This window comes from Phascolarctos cinereus, unplaced genomic scaffold (genome assembly GCF_003287225.1).
Source record: "Phascolarctos cinereus isolate Bilbo 61053 unplaced genomic scaffold, phaCin_HiC Scaffold_4;HRSCAF=312, whole genome shotgun sequence".
In the NCBI taxonomy this organism is placed as follows: Eukaryota; Metazoa; Chordata; class Mammalia; order Diprotodontia; family Phascolarctidae; genus Phascolarctos; species Phascolarctos cinereus.
This window is the reverse complement of record NW_027555847.1, coordinates 508393986-508414884: the sequence shown is the minus strand read 5'-3', so window position 1 is coordinate 508414884 and position 20899 is coordinate 508393986. Positions and strand designations below refer to the sequence as shown.

At 38.5% G+C, this 20899-nt stretch overlaps 1 protein-coding gene across 1 annotated transcript in view; it reads left to right on the top strand.

Annotated features, from left to right (window-relative positions):
- Window positions 1–20899, top strand: part of MYOM1 (myomesin 1) — a 172269-nt gene that overhangs the window by 99689 nt on the left and 51681 nt on the right. The window contains 8 exon segments of the mRNA XM_078153487.1: window positions 352–535; window positions 875–1049; window positions 3176–3297; window positions 5014–5421; window positions 8143–8339; window positions 11190–11316; window positions 13539–13723; window positions 18402–18516. Of these exon segments, the coding sequence (XP_078009613.1) occupies window positions 352–535; window positions 875–1049; window positions 3176–3297; window positions 5014–5421; window positions 8143–8339; window positions 11190–11316; window positions 13539–13723; window positions 18402–18516 (1513 nt within the window).

Genomic DNA, 20899 nt, shown 5'->3' with positions numbered 1-20899 from the left:
GCCTCTGTCTCTCTCTGACATTTCAGAGGATCAAAGGATCACAAATTTAGAGTTACCAGGGACCTAAGAGCTCATCAAATCCAACCTCTTCACTTTACAGGTGTGAGGAAAATAGGCCTAGAGAATAAGAAACCCTCTTGGGGTAACACAGTTACTGTCTGAAGCAGGATTCTGACCCAGGTCTTTGTAACTCCAAATCTAGTGTTCTATCCACTCCTTCCAGATCCCTATTCCAATTTTCCATGAGCAATGAATAGCATATGGTAAAGCTGTGTGGCACAGCCAACCTGGGCCTCGCGTCTCAGTTGAGATCTTCCTTTTTCTGAAGGCTTTTTGTTCCTCTGAATGCAGTGCGTGGCAGACACGGAGAACTGGCAGAGAGTGAACACGGAGATCCCTGTCAAATCTCCTCGTTTTGCCCTGTTTGATTTGGCTGAAGGGAAATCCTACCGTTTCCGAGTTCGATGCTCTAACTCAGCAGGAGTTGGTGAGCCCTCAGAGGCAACTGATGTTACTGTGGTTGGGGACAAACTTGGTAAGTACAAAGCCAAGTATGCATTTTATGACAACTTCGAGATAGCATTTGATTTTTTAAAAAATATATATTTTTTTATTTATTTCATTAAATATTTCCAAATTACATACAATTTTTTTAAGATTCATTTTTTAAAATTTTGAGTTCAGATCATTGATTTTAAGAGTCATTTGAGAAGATATTTCTAACTCACCAGAGGTAGTGATATTCACATATTTCTCATGAAATGAAATCCAAAATGATGCCTATCGCTGCATCAGACAAGTATTTCATTGTTTTGGCTTCTGAAATATAGACTTAATTTCAAACAATCAATAACCTATTTTTCCTTCTTCTCAGATATTCCCAAAGCCCCTGGCCGAATCATTCCCAGCAGGAATACTGATACTTCAGTGGTTGTTTCTTGGGAGGAATCAAAAGATGCTAAAGAGTTGGTTGGGTACTACATTGAGTCGAGCATTGTTGGATCTAATCAGTGGGAACCCTGCAACAATAACCCTGTGAAAGGCTCACGGTAACAGAAGAAAGGGTGTGGGGTGCTAGCAGACGCTAGTGATCATGCAGTAGAGTTCTGTCACTAAGTGAGAATGGGGAAAATAAATAAAACTGTTAAACTTATTAGGCATCTACAAAAATCCAAAGGGAAATAGAAAATATATTTAAAATATCATGAATTATTTATAAATGGACTATGGCTCCTTGAAATGTTGTAAACAATGCTTTTTTTACCCACAACGTCAAGTGCCTGATGACTCAATCAAAATTGTCTCTCTGTCTCTCTGTCTCTCTCTCTTCTAATCTGCCTTTTAAATTCTATTGCTTTATACAATAACCAATATATGTCTTTGGAACATTTGGTGCCAAATAATATAAATTATGCAGGATTACATATACAATTTGAACAGAAAAGGAAAGTAGTAATATTTTTAAGATTCTAAACATCAAAGCAATTAAAACCAGTGGAATAACATCTACTGGGATGGCATAACTTAGCTTTTTGTTAGTTGCTGTGCTGTGTAAATATTTTTTATTGTGACTTACAGAGGCAGTTGGTGTAGTGGAAAGAGAACAGCAATTTTTAGTCAGAAGAGAGCTTGTTCAAATCCTGCCTCTGACACTTTCTAGGTAGTTATTTAACGGCTGCGAGCCTCAGTTTACCCATATGTAGAATGAGGATGATGATACCTGAGGGACCTATTCACAGTACTATTCTGAGAATCATATGAGAAAATGTTTATAATAGACTACCATCAGCTATTATTACTGCATCTGTTTTACCAATGAACGATGCTTCCAGTTTCCTAGAGAAAACCATCAGAATTGTAGGTTCAGGGCTAAATTGAGATAGGCTTGAGAAATGTTTCATTCTCTCAGAGGGTCTACTTCTGTCTTGGACCAGCTTTGAGTAATGAGGGTGCCATCAGGGAGGGATAGATTAGTTCTTTTTCAGATCACTAGGCACTAGAGAATAGAAATAAATTGGGTTAAAAGACAAGAGTTGTTAACTAACACTTTTGCAGTGAATTCACTTTAGCCTGGATCAAAGGCATTATTTCCTCCTTATGTTTTTTTCATTCTCTTCTCCCAAACTTTGCTGCATCTGTGCTGAAATAACCATCCCAGGCAGTGCCTTTTTGGGTGCATTCTATTCCTGGTCAGATTTTGACACATTGGCCTCTCAAGGGCTAGGCTCTAGGTTCTTGTAATAAATATTTTACAACTCTGATATTCTTAATAGTACTGATTGTTAGCAGACAGCTGTTATTTCCTCTGATTTGACAGCCCTTACCGATGGGATAGAATGTTATAGTGATTCATAGAATAACTATTTCTAGCCTAATGGAGTGGAAATGTGATAAATGTGAAGCTACCCAAGGACTTTGTAGCTCATTACTGACTCCTTTATCTAAATGTCACAGAAAGTGATAGTGTGAAGTCAAAGTTACAATTCTGAAATCCATTTTTTGGTCATCTTATTTTCACTTCTTGGTGGAGCTTCCCTTGTTATTCTACCTTAGTTGAGACAGTGTCAGCACAAGAGATGTTTCTCTAAAGTAGAACTTGTCATTTTGGAATTCATTTTCTAAAATCATATTTTCAATCCTTAGTGTAACTTCCCTGGTTATTGGACTTCACATGTAGATACTGTACCTTAGTGTTATGAACAAACAGCTGCTATCTTCTGTTGGTTTCTTTGTTTTTGAATGGGTCAGGATACTAATAATAATAATAACTAACATTTCTATAATACATACTATATGCTAGGCACTGTTGTGATCCTTACAACAACCCCCAGCTTAAGGGCTATTGTTATTGCCATTTTGCAGATGGGGAAAGAGAAGCAAACAGAGATTAAATGATTTGCCTAGGGTCACATGGCTAGTTAAGTGTCTAAGGGCAGATTCTGAACTCAGGTCTTCTTGATGCTGGACCCAGTGCTCTATTCACTGTGCCACCTAGTGCCTTCATTTTCTCCGTATCTCAAACGCAAACATAACCTGGTTAAAAAAATAACACTTTTCCCAAGATCAGAAGCATTAAGCTAGATTAGGAACCCATCTAATTCAGCTTTTTTTCTCCATCAGTTTCTTAGAGGAAAAAAAAAAAAAAATCCCTCTTTTTTGTTGCTTCTTCTTTTAGGTTTATCTGCCATGGACTTCTTAATGGTCAGAATTATATATTTCGAGTCAGAGCTGTGAATGCCGCTGGACTTAGTGAATATTCACAGGTTTCAGAAGCAATTGAAGTGAAAGCTGCTATTGGTAGGTCTTCTATCCATGTTTAAGTCAGTAGAAAAAATGAATTTCAGTATTTCTAATGAATAAAGTAAGGTGTTTTTTTTCCCCTTCCAGAAATGATGTTTTAATCTTGTTATATAGCCTAATGGTACCATCCCTCAGAGGATCCTTTGTTCTAGGTGACTTCTAACACTTCATTGCTGTCATTAAGCAGACATTCCATCACTTATCCAGTTTCTATGTACCTGTAGCCTTTTCATCTTGACAAGTCCAAGCTTCCCCAAGATGTTTCTCATGAATCCTTGTGTGAAACTCCATTCTAACTTCATGCTCATCCTGGGAACTGTGGAGGGCCAGTCAAACTCCATGACATGGTATATCATCCATAATGCACATCACCTTGCTGCCTAAAAAAAATCACTTCATCATCACAAGATCCTGGTCTGTTTCCATCCCTTATCCTACTACTATCATCATACATCTTGTTCCATGCTACTCATCTTACATACTGTTATCTCCACTAACTCCTCTAAAACTCCACGCATGTCATATAAAGCTACTGGCTCATTCCTGTTTCATCTCCATCTGTATTTCTAGTCTAAAGCAACTAAAATACCTGTTTACTGACACTCATAGTATGCTTTCTTCATTCTAATCCTATTGGAATGTACCTCCAATCTTATATATATTTTTATAAAGGTGAAAGGAATATAAAATGGATATTATGGTGCTATACCAAAATATTTATGCTTATTGGTTATTGATATATTAGCTAGTATGTTATTAATAATGTCTACATTTCTAAAGCATTTGAAGGTTTGAAAAATACTATACGTGTTGTCTCATTTAACCTCATAAGGCCACACAGCTAGTAAGTGTCTCAGTCAGGATTTAAACACGGTTCTTTTTGACTCTAACTCCTGTGCTCTCTATCCACTATACCACCTAGCTAAGCATTAAATATTTGGAATATTATTTAATTATCATGGACAGCATGGTATAGCTTTTAAAGATCTGGCCTCTGATGTTCTGACATACTTATTATGTGACCCTGGGCAATTCATTGAATGTCTCAGTGCTACAGACAAATCTCAAAGACTTGAAGTTGCTGAGAGAGTGACAGCCATATTGGTAGAGAGAATTTCCTCTTCTGGGAGTTCCCTATGTCAATGAAATGACAGGTTCAGTCCCTATCTCCTATTTAATATCAGTTACCTTTGGTGAGCTCCCAAGACTGCATTCTTTAGATCCCATTAAGAATGGGAGGTACACCCAAGTGCTCTTCTTTGTCATACATGTGAATTCTAACATCCATAAAACAGTTCTGCTTGTGCTCTGTCTCTTATGTTCTTGATGTTCATTTCTTCATCCTGTTGAATAATAGAGAAAGTTCAATGTTTTCTTGCGTGTAATGTATGAGACATGTTTTGCATATTTTAAAAAGCACTTTGTTTTTTGGAAAATCAAAATTGTTCATGTTCTGTCTGTGGTTCTCTCTGTATTTCTTCATTTGCTTGGTTAATAGAGATGCTAGAATATTCTTTGGTGTACAGTGTGTGAGACGTATGGCATTCATATCTCTTGCCAGCCCAAATGTATTCTGATTGCTGTAACAGTGAGATTACTCTTGTTCTGTCTCTTGCTGTTATTAATGCTCTTCTTTTTCGGTCTGTTACAGAATGACAGATCCATAACCTTTTCTGGTTCAAAGTGTTTTCTGTTGTTTTCTGGCACTTGTAGGGGGAGGAGTGTCTCAAGGTGTGTGGCCTGCACTGAATGATAAAGCTGACGGACTAACCGACTCCAAGGGAGGCATGCATGAAGCCTCCCGGCCAACCTTTAAGAAAGCTGCTTTGCTTGATAGCGGTGATACATTTAACCAATACCCACCACCCAGTAGCTCTGATAGCCTGGACAAAACAGAAGTCAGTAAAGTAAGTGAAAAAGTTCAGGATGATCAGGCACCTGCTCCAGCCTCGAAGAAGGGAGCTGCTAAGGGGAAACCAGAAGTAAAAGAAGTAAGTGAAACAGTTCAGGAGGATCATATGCCATCAGCAGAACCTGAGAAAGCGGCTGACCAGGAGGAAAGTAAGTCTGATCCTGCAGCCCCTGCAACTTTGGAAAAAGGGAAAAAGAAGAAGGCCGTAGGTGAGAGCCCATAAAGTCAAGCCATTCCACCAGTCTCCATCCATCAGTGGTCTCCATCAGTTTATTCATCTCACTGTTCGAGCCATAATCATGTGTCATTTTCATCGATGTTTAATTTCTTCTTCCAGGCTGATGGTTATCTATCTTTTGGTCTCCATATAGAGCACATTTATGCATGGGCCAGAAAAGCCATTTCATACATTTCCTTCACCTGTACCTTATGCATTACATTTATTAACAGTAAACATTTAATATCATTGGGTAATGAGGTCAACATAAATTCTTTGTCCAATATTTGGTGGTTTTGAAACATCTTTGGTAACTTTATTTGTATTAGGAGTCACTCAATAAGCACTTATTAAATATCTCCTATCTGTCAATCACTATGCTGGGCACTAGAGTACAAAGAGACAAAATCAAAACAGTCTCTGCCCTCAAGAACCTTGTATTCTATGGGATCATTAATGGAAATTACTTCACTGTCATTCATGGCCCACATGGGGCTCTTACATAACATTTCTATTAATTGTATAAGAGAAAGCTTTCACAAAGGAATAATTACATAAGATTAAGTTTTCCTGTCATCCTAGGTATTAATTGTCTTTTGATGACTGATGCTCATACTTCAGCTAAAAGTCAGTCATGTTGTTATATCATGTCAAAGATGTGATATGACATTTTCCAGTATTAAACTTGGAAGAGTAAGCTGAAAATCTGGAAAGCTACTGAGAAAGAAGGGTTACATGAGATGATTTTCCCATTTAATTTATGTGTTTTCCCTTTATATGATAGTCTACTTTTTAGCAATTGAAATCCCAGTGCTATAATAGTTGGTTATTATCCTACTGGTTTGTTTATAGTACTTGGGAGAAAGTGGAAATTTCAATAGTATGTGGTGTTTAGCTAGGCAAAAGTTACCCAGAATACCAAAAGCTTTATCCAAATGGACCTACTCCTCTACCTTCTCTACTATAGAATTTTGGTGGATTTGTGATGTCTCCAGTGAGGACACACTTTCCACTGATGCAGGTCACAACCCTTCCACGCTATCTCATCTTGTGTAGTTCTTATTCATGTCTTTCCAGAAGTCCCCCATACAGGATCCATCCACTTCTACTCAATGGAGGCCTCTCCTTTGTTCTTTGAATACTCGAGGAGGTGCCAATGTATTCAGTTGTTTCAGTAGGGTGTCAGCTTGTGGGATACTGGACAGCGATCACACGTTAAGAGTACCCATAGTTAGATAAATCTTTATAAACAGTAGATGAACTGTGTAGTGTTAAAGACCTTCTATCCCATTCTCTGCTACTTTACCATCGTCGCTGCAGAAGTGGAAGGGGGCACATCATGGAGGAATGAGGATCATTCGGTGCTCTTGTTAATTTCATGGGTTATGGTAGCCAAACAGAAAATTCAACATCACTATGTTACTCGTGGCGTTCCTCTGCGTACTTAGATGGGCTGGTCTTTGGATTGTAGATGCTAGATGTATGTTGAAAACTTTTCCCATCTTGTAGAATCTGAAAGAACTTGGGCTTTGCTGCTACAGCCTTCTAGAATTCAGAATAAGACTTTTGTGGGGGGTGCTTTCCATAGTCCTTTTAAATATAAGGAAAATTCTCCTTCATATCTAGATGATTTTTCCTCAAGTACTATCATTTAAAATTACATTTTCGTTGACTGATAAGTTAATGGAAAAGGGCACTCTGAATCAGGGAAGACTTAAAATACCCTCTGAATTTTATTCAGGTTTAATATTAAGTATGTTCAAGCAGCTGAATAATATCATGGGAACTATTTAAAAATGATTCCACCACTATGATAGAGAGACTATAATCACTAGTGTTCTTATAGCATTTTAAGGCTTGCAAAAGCACTTTATAAGTATTAACTCATGTTGTTCCTCACAGCAACCCTGAGAGGTAGGTGCTATTATTATCTCCATTTTATAATTGAGGAAACTGAGGCACACAGAGGTTAAGTGACTTGTCCAGGGTCACACAGATAGTAAGTATACAAGGCCAGATTTGAATTCAGGGCTTCCTGACTATAGGTCCAGCCCTCTCTATCCACTGCACAACCTAGCTGCCTTTATAAGAAACATTACATGCCACGAAGAAATTACAGTGATTATATTTGTTTTAAAATGTTGCTTCCCATGAAGAGGGGGAAACCTTATTGATGAGGGTTTAATAAGCTCTAGTATCAGCTGTCCTTTACTTGCAGACAGATCACCATGGTGATGTCTACCTTTCATAAAGGTAAGTATGATGGAACAGTGAAATAATATGCATTTGGAAATACATGAACACCAAAATAAGCAACTAGAGGTGAAAGGTGGTGTTTATCTCCTATTCTTGTTTGATTTCTAACAAAGATGAAAACAGACAAAAAATGATGAGCCTAAGGGTGAAGAATTGAGCAATTTTTCAGAATGCTTTGTTGTTTTGCCCCTACTGTTCCTAGCCTGTTTTCACTATCCAGAGAAGAGAAAAATTAGTGATTTTCTGTTTTGAGAACTAATTACAACACCTGTTTTCTATTGTGTCAGCTTGATTTCTGGAAACTAAACCAAACAAAAATGACTTTTTTATGTATCACATTTTACATTTCATATTACCGGCTTGATTGTCTTTATGAACAGCACCAATTAAATAAATACAATATCCATAGACCAATAAACTGATTTCTGTCTACTTATATGGCATCATCTTGCAACAGCTACTCCATCTCCACCCTATGACATCACTTGTCTTGAGAGTTTCCGTGACTCAATGGTTCTTGGATGGAAGCAACCAGATAAGACCGGTGGAGCTGAAATTACTGGCTATTATGTGAACTATCGTGAGGTTATTGGTGGAGTACCTGGGAAATGGAAGGAGGCCAACATTAAGGCCATCAGTGACCAGGCATACAAGGTAAGAAGGGCAATCTCACATTATCTTACTTGGAGTTAGTCATAAGAATTACCCAATATTCTAATGATCCAGTACCTTTCCTAACCTTGGATTATTGCCCAGGAATTGTATTGTAGTATGACTGGAAGGAATGGTGTGGAATGCACCAAATTTAATAGAGGTGGCTTGGAAATTCAGGAATTGCTTTTGTTTTCCGACTTCCTCTTATATACTTATACATAAAATGCTACATTAATTAAACCATCCATTGTGAATTATATGTATAAGGTACAAATTAATATCTGCTTGCTGGTTCTCAAAATATTAATGGGAATCCCTATTCACATGGAACTCTAGTCTCTCCCAGTTTTCTAAGGGTACTAGCTATAAACTTTCTTGGGTAAAGAGGAAAGAAGAGCTTTTCTCTTCCTCTTCCTTTGAGATTCTCTTCTCTGGGAGAAAACTGGAGAGTGTTTGCAAGGAAACTAGCATGGTGAAGGTTCTAGAGTCCATGCCATATAAGGATTACTTGAAGGAACCGGGGAAGTTTATCCCTTGAGAAGACTCAGGGGTTGTGATAACTGCTTTAAATATTTGTAAGACAAATTTAGACTTGATATAAGGTAAAACTTCCCAACAACTAGTGCTGTTAAAAAGTAGAATGAGTTGCCTTAGGAAGTCATGGTTTACTTCTCTCCTGATGTTTTCAAACACAGTCTAACTGACAAGTATTTTGTATTAGAGATAGAGATTTTGGGCTACGCACTAGGCTACTTGGTTGCTGAAATCCCTCCCAACCCTAGAATTCTGTGATTCTGTGAAAAACTAAGATGTATGTCCCTGCCATGAAAGGAATCTTACTGTTCTTAATTTTATTTATTTTTTAAAGTTTCATTCATACATTGGTTTCTCATGCCACAGTCATTTCCTGATCTCTCCTCCCTTTCCCATTCAACTCTCCCACTAAGAAATAAAAACAGGTAAACCAAATCAACCAACCCAGTACCTCTACTTTTAGTTGAGCATGGCTGTGCCCTTCCCCAGAGGGCTAGGTTGCTGATTATGGAAACTGAGTCATCATCTGGAGCCACTTTAGCTGTCTCTTCCTTCTTAAGTCATTGGTTCTTGGTGAATTATGTGTGCAGGGAAATGAACAGATGGAATAATGTCGTACCAGGTCACTTTGTCTCTATAGGATGAGGAGAATGTTTCCTGTACTTCAGAGGGAAGATCATTGCTTTCTTTTGAGAGAAGATACTTCTTTCAGATATTTAGAAAATATTTTTACAATTTGGTTCTAGTATTATATTCTAGCAGCCTGAGTGAATATATCTTGTCTCAAGTAAGCAATTTACTGCCTTCATTTTGCTGTTTCCCTTCTCCCCTCCGCCCATATGTGTTTTGAGGCCTGAAGAATAAAGGCTGCAATCAACCAAAGTTGTTTAGTAACATCCTTCCATACCAGAACATACCAGGACACAGGATTTCATCAGTTCTATGCCTTTGTGTTTCTCCACATATATTTAAAGTTCAATCATCATGACTGACCAGTATAATGTTTCTCATATTACTCATTATTCAAATGAGGACAGCATTTAGAGTCAGAGGACTTGAGTTTGAATAATGGCTCTGATGCTTACTATTCTGTGACCTTAAGCTCTCTGGACCTCAATTTCCTCATCTGTAAAATAAGGGGATTGAATTTGATGTCTTCTAAGGCCTCTTCAGCTCTAAATCTATGATCCTCTGATCCAGTGAACTGGGAATGTTTGCCTTTGGCTATTTGAGTAGGTCGACAGGGTGAGAATCATAATGTTGAGCACGTTATCATTAAAGAGTACCTTGAAGATGACTGAGTCCAGCTCCTTCATTTTACAGATGAGAAAACTGAGATTCTCTCTATTTAATTTAGAATACAGTATCCCTTATTTCTTACTTACAAGCCACTTCCTACACAAGATACACTTATTGCTTTCCAGGGTATTTGAATCTAATGAGGACTGAAATCATAGATGTGCATTTATTGCTTCCAGGCATATCATAAGCAGCTGGACCTTTTAAACTTAAGTATTTCCTTCAATATCATCAGAAATACTTAAGTGTGTTCCATTTATTAACCATTTATTTTATGTCCAAGGTAACTAATGTTACATGGCTTTTCTGATAAATGACATATTTATAGCACTTTTCTTTCCAAAGTGCCTTCTCAAAATTATCTCGTGTTCTTAACGACCCTAGAGATTCTGGCCTGGGCCTTCTGTATCTTACTTTAGCATTCTTTCCATTTTTAAGGCACCTAGGCAACTCTAAGGATAGAATTCTGGGCTAGAGTCAGGAACACCTGAGTTCCAACCCAACCTCAGACACTTACTAACTGTGTGACCCTGGGCAAGTTGCTTCACCTCTGTCTACCTCAGTTTCCTCATCTGTAAGGTAGGGATTATAATAGCACCTACCTTATATGGTTATTTTGAGGATCAGATGAGATATGAGTAAATTGCTTAGCATAGTGCCTGGCACATAGTAAGTGCTATGTAAATGTTAGCTCATTATTATTACTCTTAGGTAAGAATCAAGTAATAAGAAGCAGCCTGATATCATCATCATCATAACTCATATTTACCCTTTAGCCCTTAAAGGCTGGCAAAGCCCTTTACCCACATTATCTCATTTGTTCCTCACAACAACCTTGTGAGCACATTATCTCTTTTGTGAGGTAAGTACTCTTATTACTCCCATTTTACAGTTGAGGGAACTGAGGCTCAGAGAAATTAAGTGGTTTGCCTAGATTACACAGTTTATTATCACAATAGTCAAATGAAAGTTTTAAACCACAAAAACTTGAGGTCTATCATTTTCTTATTCTTGCAGATAAGCAACTTGAAAGAAAACGTGGTCTATCAGTTCCAAGTGGCTGCGGTGAACATTGCTGGGGTGGGGACTCCCTCTAAAGCTAGTGCATCCTTTAAATGTGAGGAATGGACCATTGCTGTTCCAGGTAAAAAAAATATTTAAGATTCATTACATGATTAGCTTCTTCTATAAATGCATGTAATCTGGTAGCCAGGAGTGCATCTGTAGCCTGGCTCAATGTTTCATCATTAATTTAAGCAGAGTAAATAAAAGGGTACAAAAGAAACTCAAGGTGAAACCAACTTCCATCCATAAACACCCAGCAAGCAAGAGAACATGCTCACCTTTCTTTACCGGTAACTTTCTATATCTTCAGTTGCTAGTTCTGAAGCTGCCTCCTGGTATGACTTTCAGTGGAAGGTGCTCTTGTGCATAGAAATGACCTTCAACTTAGGAATTTGTTGGCTAATTACACAACAGTGAGTCTGTCACCAAGTACTTCAATTCCCTGAAGAGAGCCAAAGAATGGGGTGGACCAGGAAAATCCTAGAACTCTCATATGGGCAAAGAGGTAGAGAGAGTAGGTGAAGGAGGCAGTAGGGCAAATGCTGTAACACAGGGGAGAAAGAAAATTCCCCTGCTCCCTCCTATCCCTTCTTGACTTGGTTCAACATGACATAGTCATAGAGAACAGATTCTCATCTTTGGAAGGCACCTCAGAGATCATCCAATGCAACTTCTCATTTTATTGATTAAGACACTTAAAGAGACATGACTTGACCAAAGTCATAGGATTACTTAGATACAGGCGCTAGCCTAGAACCCAAGTCTTCTGAGTCCGCAGCTGGTGTTTTTCTCCAATACCACATTACCACTTCAACTTTCTGTTTCTTCGTTGGTCATAAAGATAGAGGACAGAGGCAATAACCTCAGGAATGAGGTGCTCTGTGTGTGTGTGTGTGTGTGTGTGTGTGTGTGTGTGTGTGTGCAAGGATGATTCATGTTTGTAATTGTTAAGATCAGAGAAATATTGGAGACAGCATAATGCGGAAATCCTATTGGACTTTGACTCAGAAGTCATGAGTCTGAGTCCAGGCTCTGACATTGATTAACCATGTGACTCAGGGCCAATTACATCACTGTTCTGACCCTGTGTTTCTTCATTTGAAAAGACCACAATGATAATACTGGCACTATCTTTCTCATCAGGTGGTTGTTAGAAATGTGCTTTATAAACCATAAAAGGCTCTGGCAACAATTGAGAAACACCATGGCCTAGCATGATTGACTTTTTGTTTGCAATTCTCTTCAAGGCTAATACACATCATTGTAGGCTGATTTGATTAGTGAAAGAGAAATAATTTGCTAATGATGTCAAAATGATACTGAGAACAAGGATTTAAGGTTTACAGAGCACTTTTCTTAAAACAAAAAATTGGAGAAGATGGGTAAATATTAACTGGTGAGGAAACATGGCACATGGTAAACACTTAATGAACAGTTATTGAATTTGAATGGAGTTGAATTAAGTGACTTGTTTAGGGTCTTAGAGCTAGTGAATATCAGAGCCAGGATTAGCATCTGGGTTCCTGATTCACAGGATCATGGATTTGGAGTTGGAAGGTATATCAAGAGGTGACCCAGCATTCTACCCAGCACTCTTATTTTATACCTGAGGAAACTGAGAACAACAGGAGTCAAGCACTAGGATTTGAATCCAGGTCCTCTCATCTCCCATCTAGGATGTAGTCAGAACAAGCATATTAAATACATGGATCCAAAAGTCTACCATGGACAGATGAGCAAATGCCCAGTTAGTGATGTTCTTCTGAGGAGCATGCCTTGCTGTGGCCTTTTGAAGGAACTACACTCACCAGGACAGAGCTTGAGGGTCAATTTTTGCCATTGTGTAAAGATATAAATACTTATAAAGTCACATTTCCCATTTTAAACTACCACACTTCATGGGTCTGTCAAGGCAGTTGTTTTCTTATTATCTGAGATTTGAGGGAAGTTTCAACTTGCATTTAAGACATGATTAGCCAGTAAAACTAAATCAGATTTTTCTGGCAAGAGATAGACCAGCCAAGGAACCAAAAATTAGCCCAAAGACAGCACTTAACGTAAGCTCCACCATGTCGACTTGAGCAAGAGACAGCTTCCTGGTGCCCTAGTTTCGTGGCCTCAGTGAAGGGAGGCTTAATAATTCATGTCAGGTTTGTCAGGAAGAGACCTCAAAATGAGCATGATATGCTTAGAAATATGAATTTTTCCTGTGACTGCTACAGCTTTAAGCACGTTGTTTTAAGATTGTGTACATATTTAATCTTCTCTGTACTCATAGCGTTTATTTCTTGGTTTCTCTAGGACCACCTCAGGATCTGAAGTATAGTGAAGTCAGGAAAACCTCCCTGGTTCTCCACTGGAAGCACCCAGTGCATTCTGGTCGCACTCCTGTCACTGGTTTCTTTGTTGACATCAAAGAGACAAAGGCTAAAGACGATCAATGGCGAGGGATCAATGAGAAGCCAATAACAAATGCATACTTGAAGGTATAAGCATTACTACTTTTTAATTTTCTTTTGTTTTATTTTTTTTACCTCTTTTTTAGGGTATCTAAAATGTTAAAAAGCTCTGATGATGATATTAATTTTTTTTCCTTTTTTTTTTTTTGGTTGTGCAGTGGGGGTTAAGTGACTTGCCTAGGGTCACACAGCTAGAAAGTGTTATGCGTCTGAGGTCGTATTTGAACTCAGGTCCTCCTGAATCCAGGGTTGGTTCTCTATCCGCTGCACCACCTAGTGCCCCCAATGATATTAATTGTGAATGAAATGTAATTTCATTTAAAAGGATAAGTAAATGCAAACAAACCCTTTATATTAATAGGGGTTCTCAGAAAGGACTTTTCGAGTTTTACCATATAGCTTTTCCCCAAGGAGAGAATATTGTGACAGCACTATTTGGGGGAAAAATTTGTGAATACTCCCTATTGCCTCTTCTGCCTGGCCTTTAAAGCCATCTAGATATTCACCTCCTCTCAAAGCCCTGAAGGGTGGGACACAGGACAAGTAAGTGTTTATGGGGGTGAATAAGAAAAATCAGGAAAAATCTAGAGTAGGAGCGGTTGTCATAGGTACCAAGGAGGACACTGAGACCGTAATCTTTGAAAACCTTATATGAGAGGAGAAAGAGGAAGAGTAAAAGGCAAAGGAGGATGATAATGGCAAAAGACTGATAGAATCCCAAAGGCAAACTTTGCCTGATTCACAATTATGCCTAGGGTCAACCCTGATTAATTTCATTTAATATTTAGTTCTTCATCAGTTAGTTATTCCTTTGCATTGAATACTGCAGGGCCTTTTTTTTCTTGCTGAATTTTAGTTTATTGGGTCATCCCCTTTTGTGAATATTTTATCACTAAATTTTAGTCCATTAGAATGTAAGCTCCTTGATGGCAGGAACTATTTTTTTTTCCTTTTTGGGGGAAAAGAAACTTTTTGGCATAGTCCCTGGCACCTAGAAAGTGCTTTATAATTGCTTGTTTCTTGATCAGTTGGTTGATTGGTAGTGGTAATATGGGAAAGTGATGATAATGCTCCAATACTAGTGAACTCTAGCCAATGCTTTATCAGAGAATAATTGTCTCCTTGAGTCTACTTCTAGAGCTACAAACAGCAGCAATCTCTTTAAGAGTGTTGGTTAAGAATAGTTAAGGAATGCTGGCTACCGGTTAACTCTGCCATTTATTTTCAACAAACAGAGTTTAACCAAGAATCATTTAAGCTTCTCAAATGCCCTTGCCAAGCAACCAGAGGTTTAGAAATACTGTTATTAAATACTGCTGCCTAATAGGAGAAACGTTTCTTAAGAAGAAAAGTGAATGCTTTGTAAACAGTTATGGAGGAGAAATATCCAAAAGGGGAAAATAAATATTTCTAGAACTGTTAAACGGAGTAGTTATTGACATGCTGTTGACCTTCAACGTAAGAGGGTGTGTCTGTTATTCCATGACTAAATGCAAGGCTGTATGTATTTATATGTATGTATACTTCATGGGTCATGTTGTAAAAATCTGACTCCAAGAGGTGCATCAACCACAAATTACTCAGGTGTCAGGCACAGATGCATCAGGTGATTTTAAGTCTGTTTTTCTCAAACAAGGAAATCTTTCAGGTCTTTTTTGGTTTGTTATGCACTGTGTGAAGTAAATCTATAGCTCGCTGGCATTTCTTCTAAATAGAGAATTAAATCTCTATGGCATTTTTACTGACTTATATAACGCTACCAAAATGCAGGTTCAATGGTGGGCTAAAACCCGTTCTAACCTGATTCAGTTTATACCACATAATGAACATTTTAAGTTAGAATTTAAATTGTAATTTTATTTTAAAAACTTTTAAGTGTGTGGCTAATGGTAGTCTTCACTTAAGCAAATGGACACTTTAAAGAATATTTTCTTTAAAACAAATTCCTTATAAATAATTCTATTTTTTCCTATTGATTTCTATGATATGGAAATGGGGTATCCAAGTAGTGGAGTAGATGGAGCACTGAGCCTGGAATCAGGAAGATCTAAGTTCAAATCCAGCCAGAGATATTTACTAGTTGTGTGTCCCTGGGCAAGTCACTTGACCCTTTTGGTCCCAGTTTCTTCAACTATAAAATGGTGATAGTAAAAGCACCTACCTAGCAGGGTTGTTGTGATGATAAAACAAGATAATATTTGCAAAAGTGCTTAAGATAGTGCCTGGCACATAGTAGGAGCTACATAAAATACTTAGTTCCTGACTACCTACCTCAGAGTGCTGTACTTTATAAACCTTAAAACACCATATAAATATATGAATTTTTATATCATTAAGTACCCTAAGCATGAATGTACAATGCTTTTTCCTTATCTTTGTTGTTCAGTAGTGTCCAACTCTTTGTGATCCCATTTGGGATTTTCTCGGCAAAGATAACTGGGCTGGTTTGCCATTTTGAGGAACTGAGGCAAAGAGGATTAAGTGACTTAGCTAGGATCATACAGCTAGTACATGTCTGAGGCTGGATTTGAACTTAGCACAATTTTTAACATTCAATTTTTTTTAAAGTGAGTTCTAGATTTTCTCTCTTCCTTACCTCCTCTTTCCCTTAGACAGTAAGCAATTTGATATAGGTTATACAACCCTCATGTATTTTCAGTCTCTCACTCTAGCTCCTTAACATCTGCTCACAAACATGATCTAGTCTCCTCAGTCTCAAAGACCTTGACCTCAGCTACCCAACAGCTCATAATTCTCCTCTTTATTAAGTTATTTGAACAATTTATCTGTGTCCACTTCCTCATCCACCCAATTGCCCTCTCAAGCCCTTGCAAACTGTCTTCTGAAACTACTACCGCTCTATTGAAATTGCCTTCTTAGAGGTCACCAATGACCACCTAATCATCCACTTCAAAGATCCTTTTTAGTCTTCAACCTTTCCACAACATTTATCATGCATTCACGCCCTTCTGTCTTCTCTCGGTGTCAGAGACACCACAATCTCTTGGGCAGCTTGGGAACAGGGGGTGGGGGAGCACGGTAGGTAAAGTGTAGGACCTGGAGTCAGAAGATTTTAATTAAAATCCAGCCTCACCCTCTTACTAGCTATATGACCCTGGGTAAGTAACTTAGCCTCTCCACCTCAATTATTTCATCTGTAAAATGGAAATGATAATAGCAGTACCTATAATACAGGGTTGTCGTTTGTACCAAATGAGATGATATATTACCTTAAAGTGCTTTATTTGTTATTGTTGAGTCATTTTTCAGTCGTGTCCGATTCTTTGTGACCCTGTTTTGGAGTTTTCTTGGCAGAGATACTAGAGTGGTTTGCCATTTCTTTCTCCAGCTCATTTTACAGATTAAGAACTGAGGCAAACAGTGTTAAGTGACTTGCCCAGGGTCACACAGCTAGTAACTGGCTGAGGCCGGATTTGAACTTAGATCTTCCTGACTCCAGGCCCAGTAATCTATGTATTGCACTGCCTCATTGCACCCAGGGGAGTGGACTTCTTAGGTTGCTTCCAGCTGTATATTTATGATCCTGGATGTCTCACTGTCAACTCAAACCTAACATATCATATCCCAAACCAGGCTCATCATCTCCCTTCCTCTAAAAATCTGCCCTTCTACCCAACATCAAATTTATTTCTGTGGCACCATCATTCATGCAGTTGAAACATTTGGCATTCTTGCACTTCCATATTTAAGCAGGTCCCATTGATTTTGACATCATTCTCTCACAATTCCGCTTACCCCCGTGGCTCTCATTGCCACCACCCATGGCCCCTCTTAACCTCCACCTAGATTAGTGCAGTAGTCTCCAGTGAATCTTCCTCTCTTCTTCCCTCCTCTAATCCACCCTTCTTCATGCTGCTGCCTGAATAATCCTCCTTGTGGATTAAAAGAGGGGAATTTGTATTAGTTTTGAAGGATCAATATGAAAGCATTTGTTTTTAATTCAACAATTTGTAAAACAATGGAAAGATTAAATACTTACATTTTAAATTCTCCCTTGCTGGCTGAGAATAGTTTACAAATGAATCACATAATATTTCAAAAGTAGGAAGAAAACCCAGTATCAATGCCGCTCTAACCACATGGTACCTTGGCTTCATGACTCAGGAAGAAGGAAGCAGACATTTGTCCATCATCGCTGCCACTGCTCCTTGATTAACAAGGAAGCAAGAAGCAACGTGGTACAGTGGATACAGCATTGCCCTGAAGTCAGGGAATCTGAGTTCTAATCACAGCTCTGTGACATTACTTATGTGACTTTGTTCAATCACAATAGCTTGCATTTATATAGTACTTTAAGGTTTGCAATACGCTTTACAAATATTATCTCATTTTATCTTCACGACAAACCTAGGAGATAGGTGCTATTGTCTGCATTTTACAAATGAGGAAACTCAGGCTGAGAAAGGTTAAATGACTTGCCTAAGGTCACACAACTAGAAACTATGTCCAGATTTGAACTTAGACTTTCCTGACTCCAAGTTCAGTTCTCTACATCTATGATCTCAAGTGTGTGTTGGGGTGGGGGTGGGGGAGAATGAAGGGAGTGGGGCTTTAGTAGTCTGCTACTAGACAGTAAGAGGACCTATCAATAGTCAAATGACTTTGAATCACTACTAGGGATGGAGAAAAGGTTATTTAAAATGGCATGAAATTTTATATTGTTTCTCTTCTTGCTTTTTTCCAGGTCAAAAACCTCAAGGAAGGTGTCAGTTATGTATTCCGTGTCCGAGCCTTAAACCAGGCAGGTGTCGGGAAACCTTCTGATATTGCTGGTCCCGTTGTGGCAGAAACCCGTCCAGGTTTGCTACCTGCTCTTTCTGTTTTTCCAATTTTAAGAAAGCCATGTTTGCATGAGATAATTGGGAACTTAAAACTTACTGTGCTCTCCATAATGACTATTAGTTGCATGAATGCTGATTGAAGAATTAACAAGTCTGCTTGTAAGTCAGTAAATGCATGAACACAGTTCTGCCCAGGGCAGGTGCAAACCAGGCTTGGGAGGCTCTGTCCCAAGCCCCAGTGCTGGGTTTGTATCTCCCTGAAGGAAAGTCTGGGGTCCTTTTAGGGTCCCTGGAGCAGCTGTTGTCATCACAGAAGGTTCTATGCTCCAACTGGTCACAAAGGCACACAAAATTCCTGCCCAATCACAGGACAAACTGACTGCCCAAATAGCCTGCCCAGTCCATACAGAAAAGCTGGGTTTAAGTACTTGCAGCTGCTGAGTTTTCCAAACAGCTGCTCTCAATGAACGACCTAGGAGCTGAGGCAATACTCATTCTCTAGGTCATTGTAATGCCTTGGAGAGTCTGGAGAGACATTATCTCCCTTTTTGGGTATTCTGTGAAAGCAACAGATTTGTTGTAGTGCACATATGGTCAGTTTCTGCCAGATAAATGCTTGACAATTAGAAGGGTGTTTTCTTGCCATTTGAAGCTGTTCAGGACTTGAAAACATCAAGCTTTTCTTTTTCTTCTAAATAGTATATAATCATGGTTTGTATTTCATTCTTGTTTTATTTGGCTATCATTTTTTTAGACTGAATATTGTAGAGTAAAAAACACAATCCTAAGTAGTCCCTCCCAAACTAGACATTTTTGGAAGAATAGTAGATATTGTTCGCCATCCTAACAGTATAAAATAAAATTATAGAAAAAAACCACCACCACAAAACAAGACAATCAGCATTCAGGTAATTGCATTAAACCTATGTGTACTTTAAACCATGGTACAAGTCTGGGACAGCTAGGTGGTGCAGTGGGTACCTAGCGTCAGGAAAATTCATCTTTCGGAGTTTAAATCTGGCTTCAGACACTTATTAGCTACATGACCCTGAGCAAGTCTCTTAACCCTGTTTGCCTCAATTTCCTCATCTGTAAAATGAGCTGGAGAAGGAAATGGCAAACCACTACAGCATCTTTGCCAAGAACTGAAAAATGACTGAACACAAGTTTATCAGTCCTTGAGATATAAACTCCAGAGCTTACATGCAATGTAATGCCTTTCTCAACAAGAGAGATAGAGACCAAGAGGTATTCTTTGAAATGAACTGTTTTATCAGTTAGGAACTGGACCTGTGATTTCACTGGTACTGTATATGGATTTTCCAGATAAGGAAGCTCCCTCCACCCCTGTAGGTTGGCACCTTCTCTACAACTTAGGAGAAGTGAACTCTTAGAAGTGAACTCTTAGAATTGCCTAGAGCAATGCTATAAAACTCAGACAGAAACAAGGCCACTAAATCTTACATAAAGATCCCTGCTGCCAATATACTAAGAAAACCACATGTTAACATTATCTATGTCTTACATTTATTTTGTTAAATGTTTCTCGGTTACATTTTAACCTGGTTCCTGCTATATTCTGGAGTGTTGGTAGGTATAGTGGGTTTGACACCTTTGGCCTAGAGCACTGTGAGGTTAAGGATTTGCCCAGGATTATACACACTGTTTTTGTCAGAGGCAACATGAACATAGAGTTTCCTGACTTCAAGCCTGGCTCTCTAGCCTCTATGCATTTTGCCTTTCCCTGAGAAAAAAATTAAAATGTAGAATAAAGAAATTTCTCCTTCAGGGAAATAATTGCCTCTTTCTCCTACCCCCTTCATAAATGGCTCTCTAATACGGATGTATAACTTGGATGTGGCTTTGCTCCAAAAGTAAATTAATTCCCCATGGAATTATGGTATGAGATAAAGGGGGACATGATACCACTGTGAGACTAACAAATATGAAATTTCCCTGACATATAACAAAACCAAGCATTACTAAAAGTTCAAATGGTAACAACTGCAGACAGTAGACCAGTACTTCGTCCTCCTCTTTTCTGACTAATCAGGTCTCTTCTCCCCAGAGATGCTCAGAACACAGTTAGGTGTCAAATCTAAAAGCAAAGGTATCAGGTTAGAGATTCCATCACTGAAGGTTTCAACAGATTCCAATAAAAGCAAACTGAATCTATGATCCAATAAGGCAAACAATTCCTTAGAGCAGTGAGTTCCAAACTTTTTCATCTGAAGAATAATCAGAATGCATTTTTAAAAATTTCTCACCCAGCTGAATATTTGTTATCTCCTCCACATAGAGCATGTGTTCCTTGAGATCAAAGCCCACATTTTCTATTTGTACTCCTAGCATAGTGCCCAGCGCATAGTAAATATTGCCTAAATGCATTTTCATGTATGTA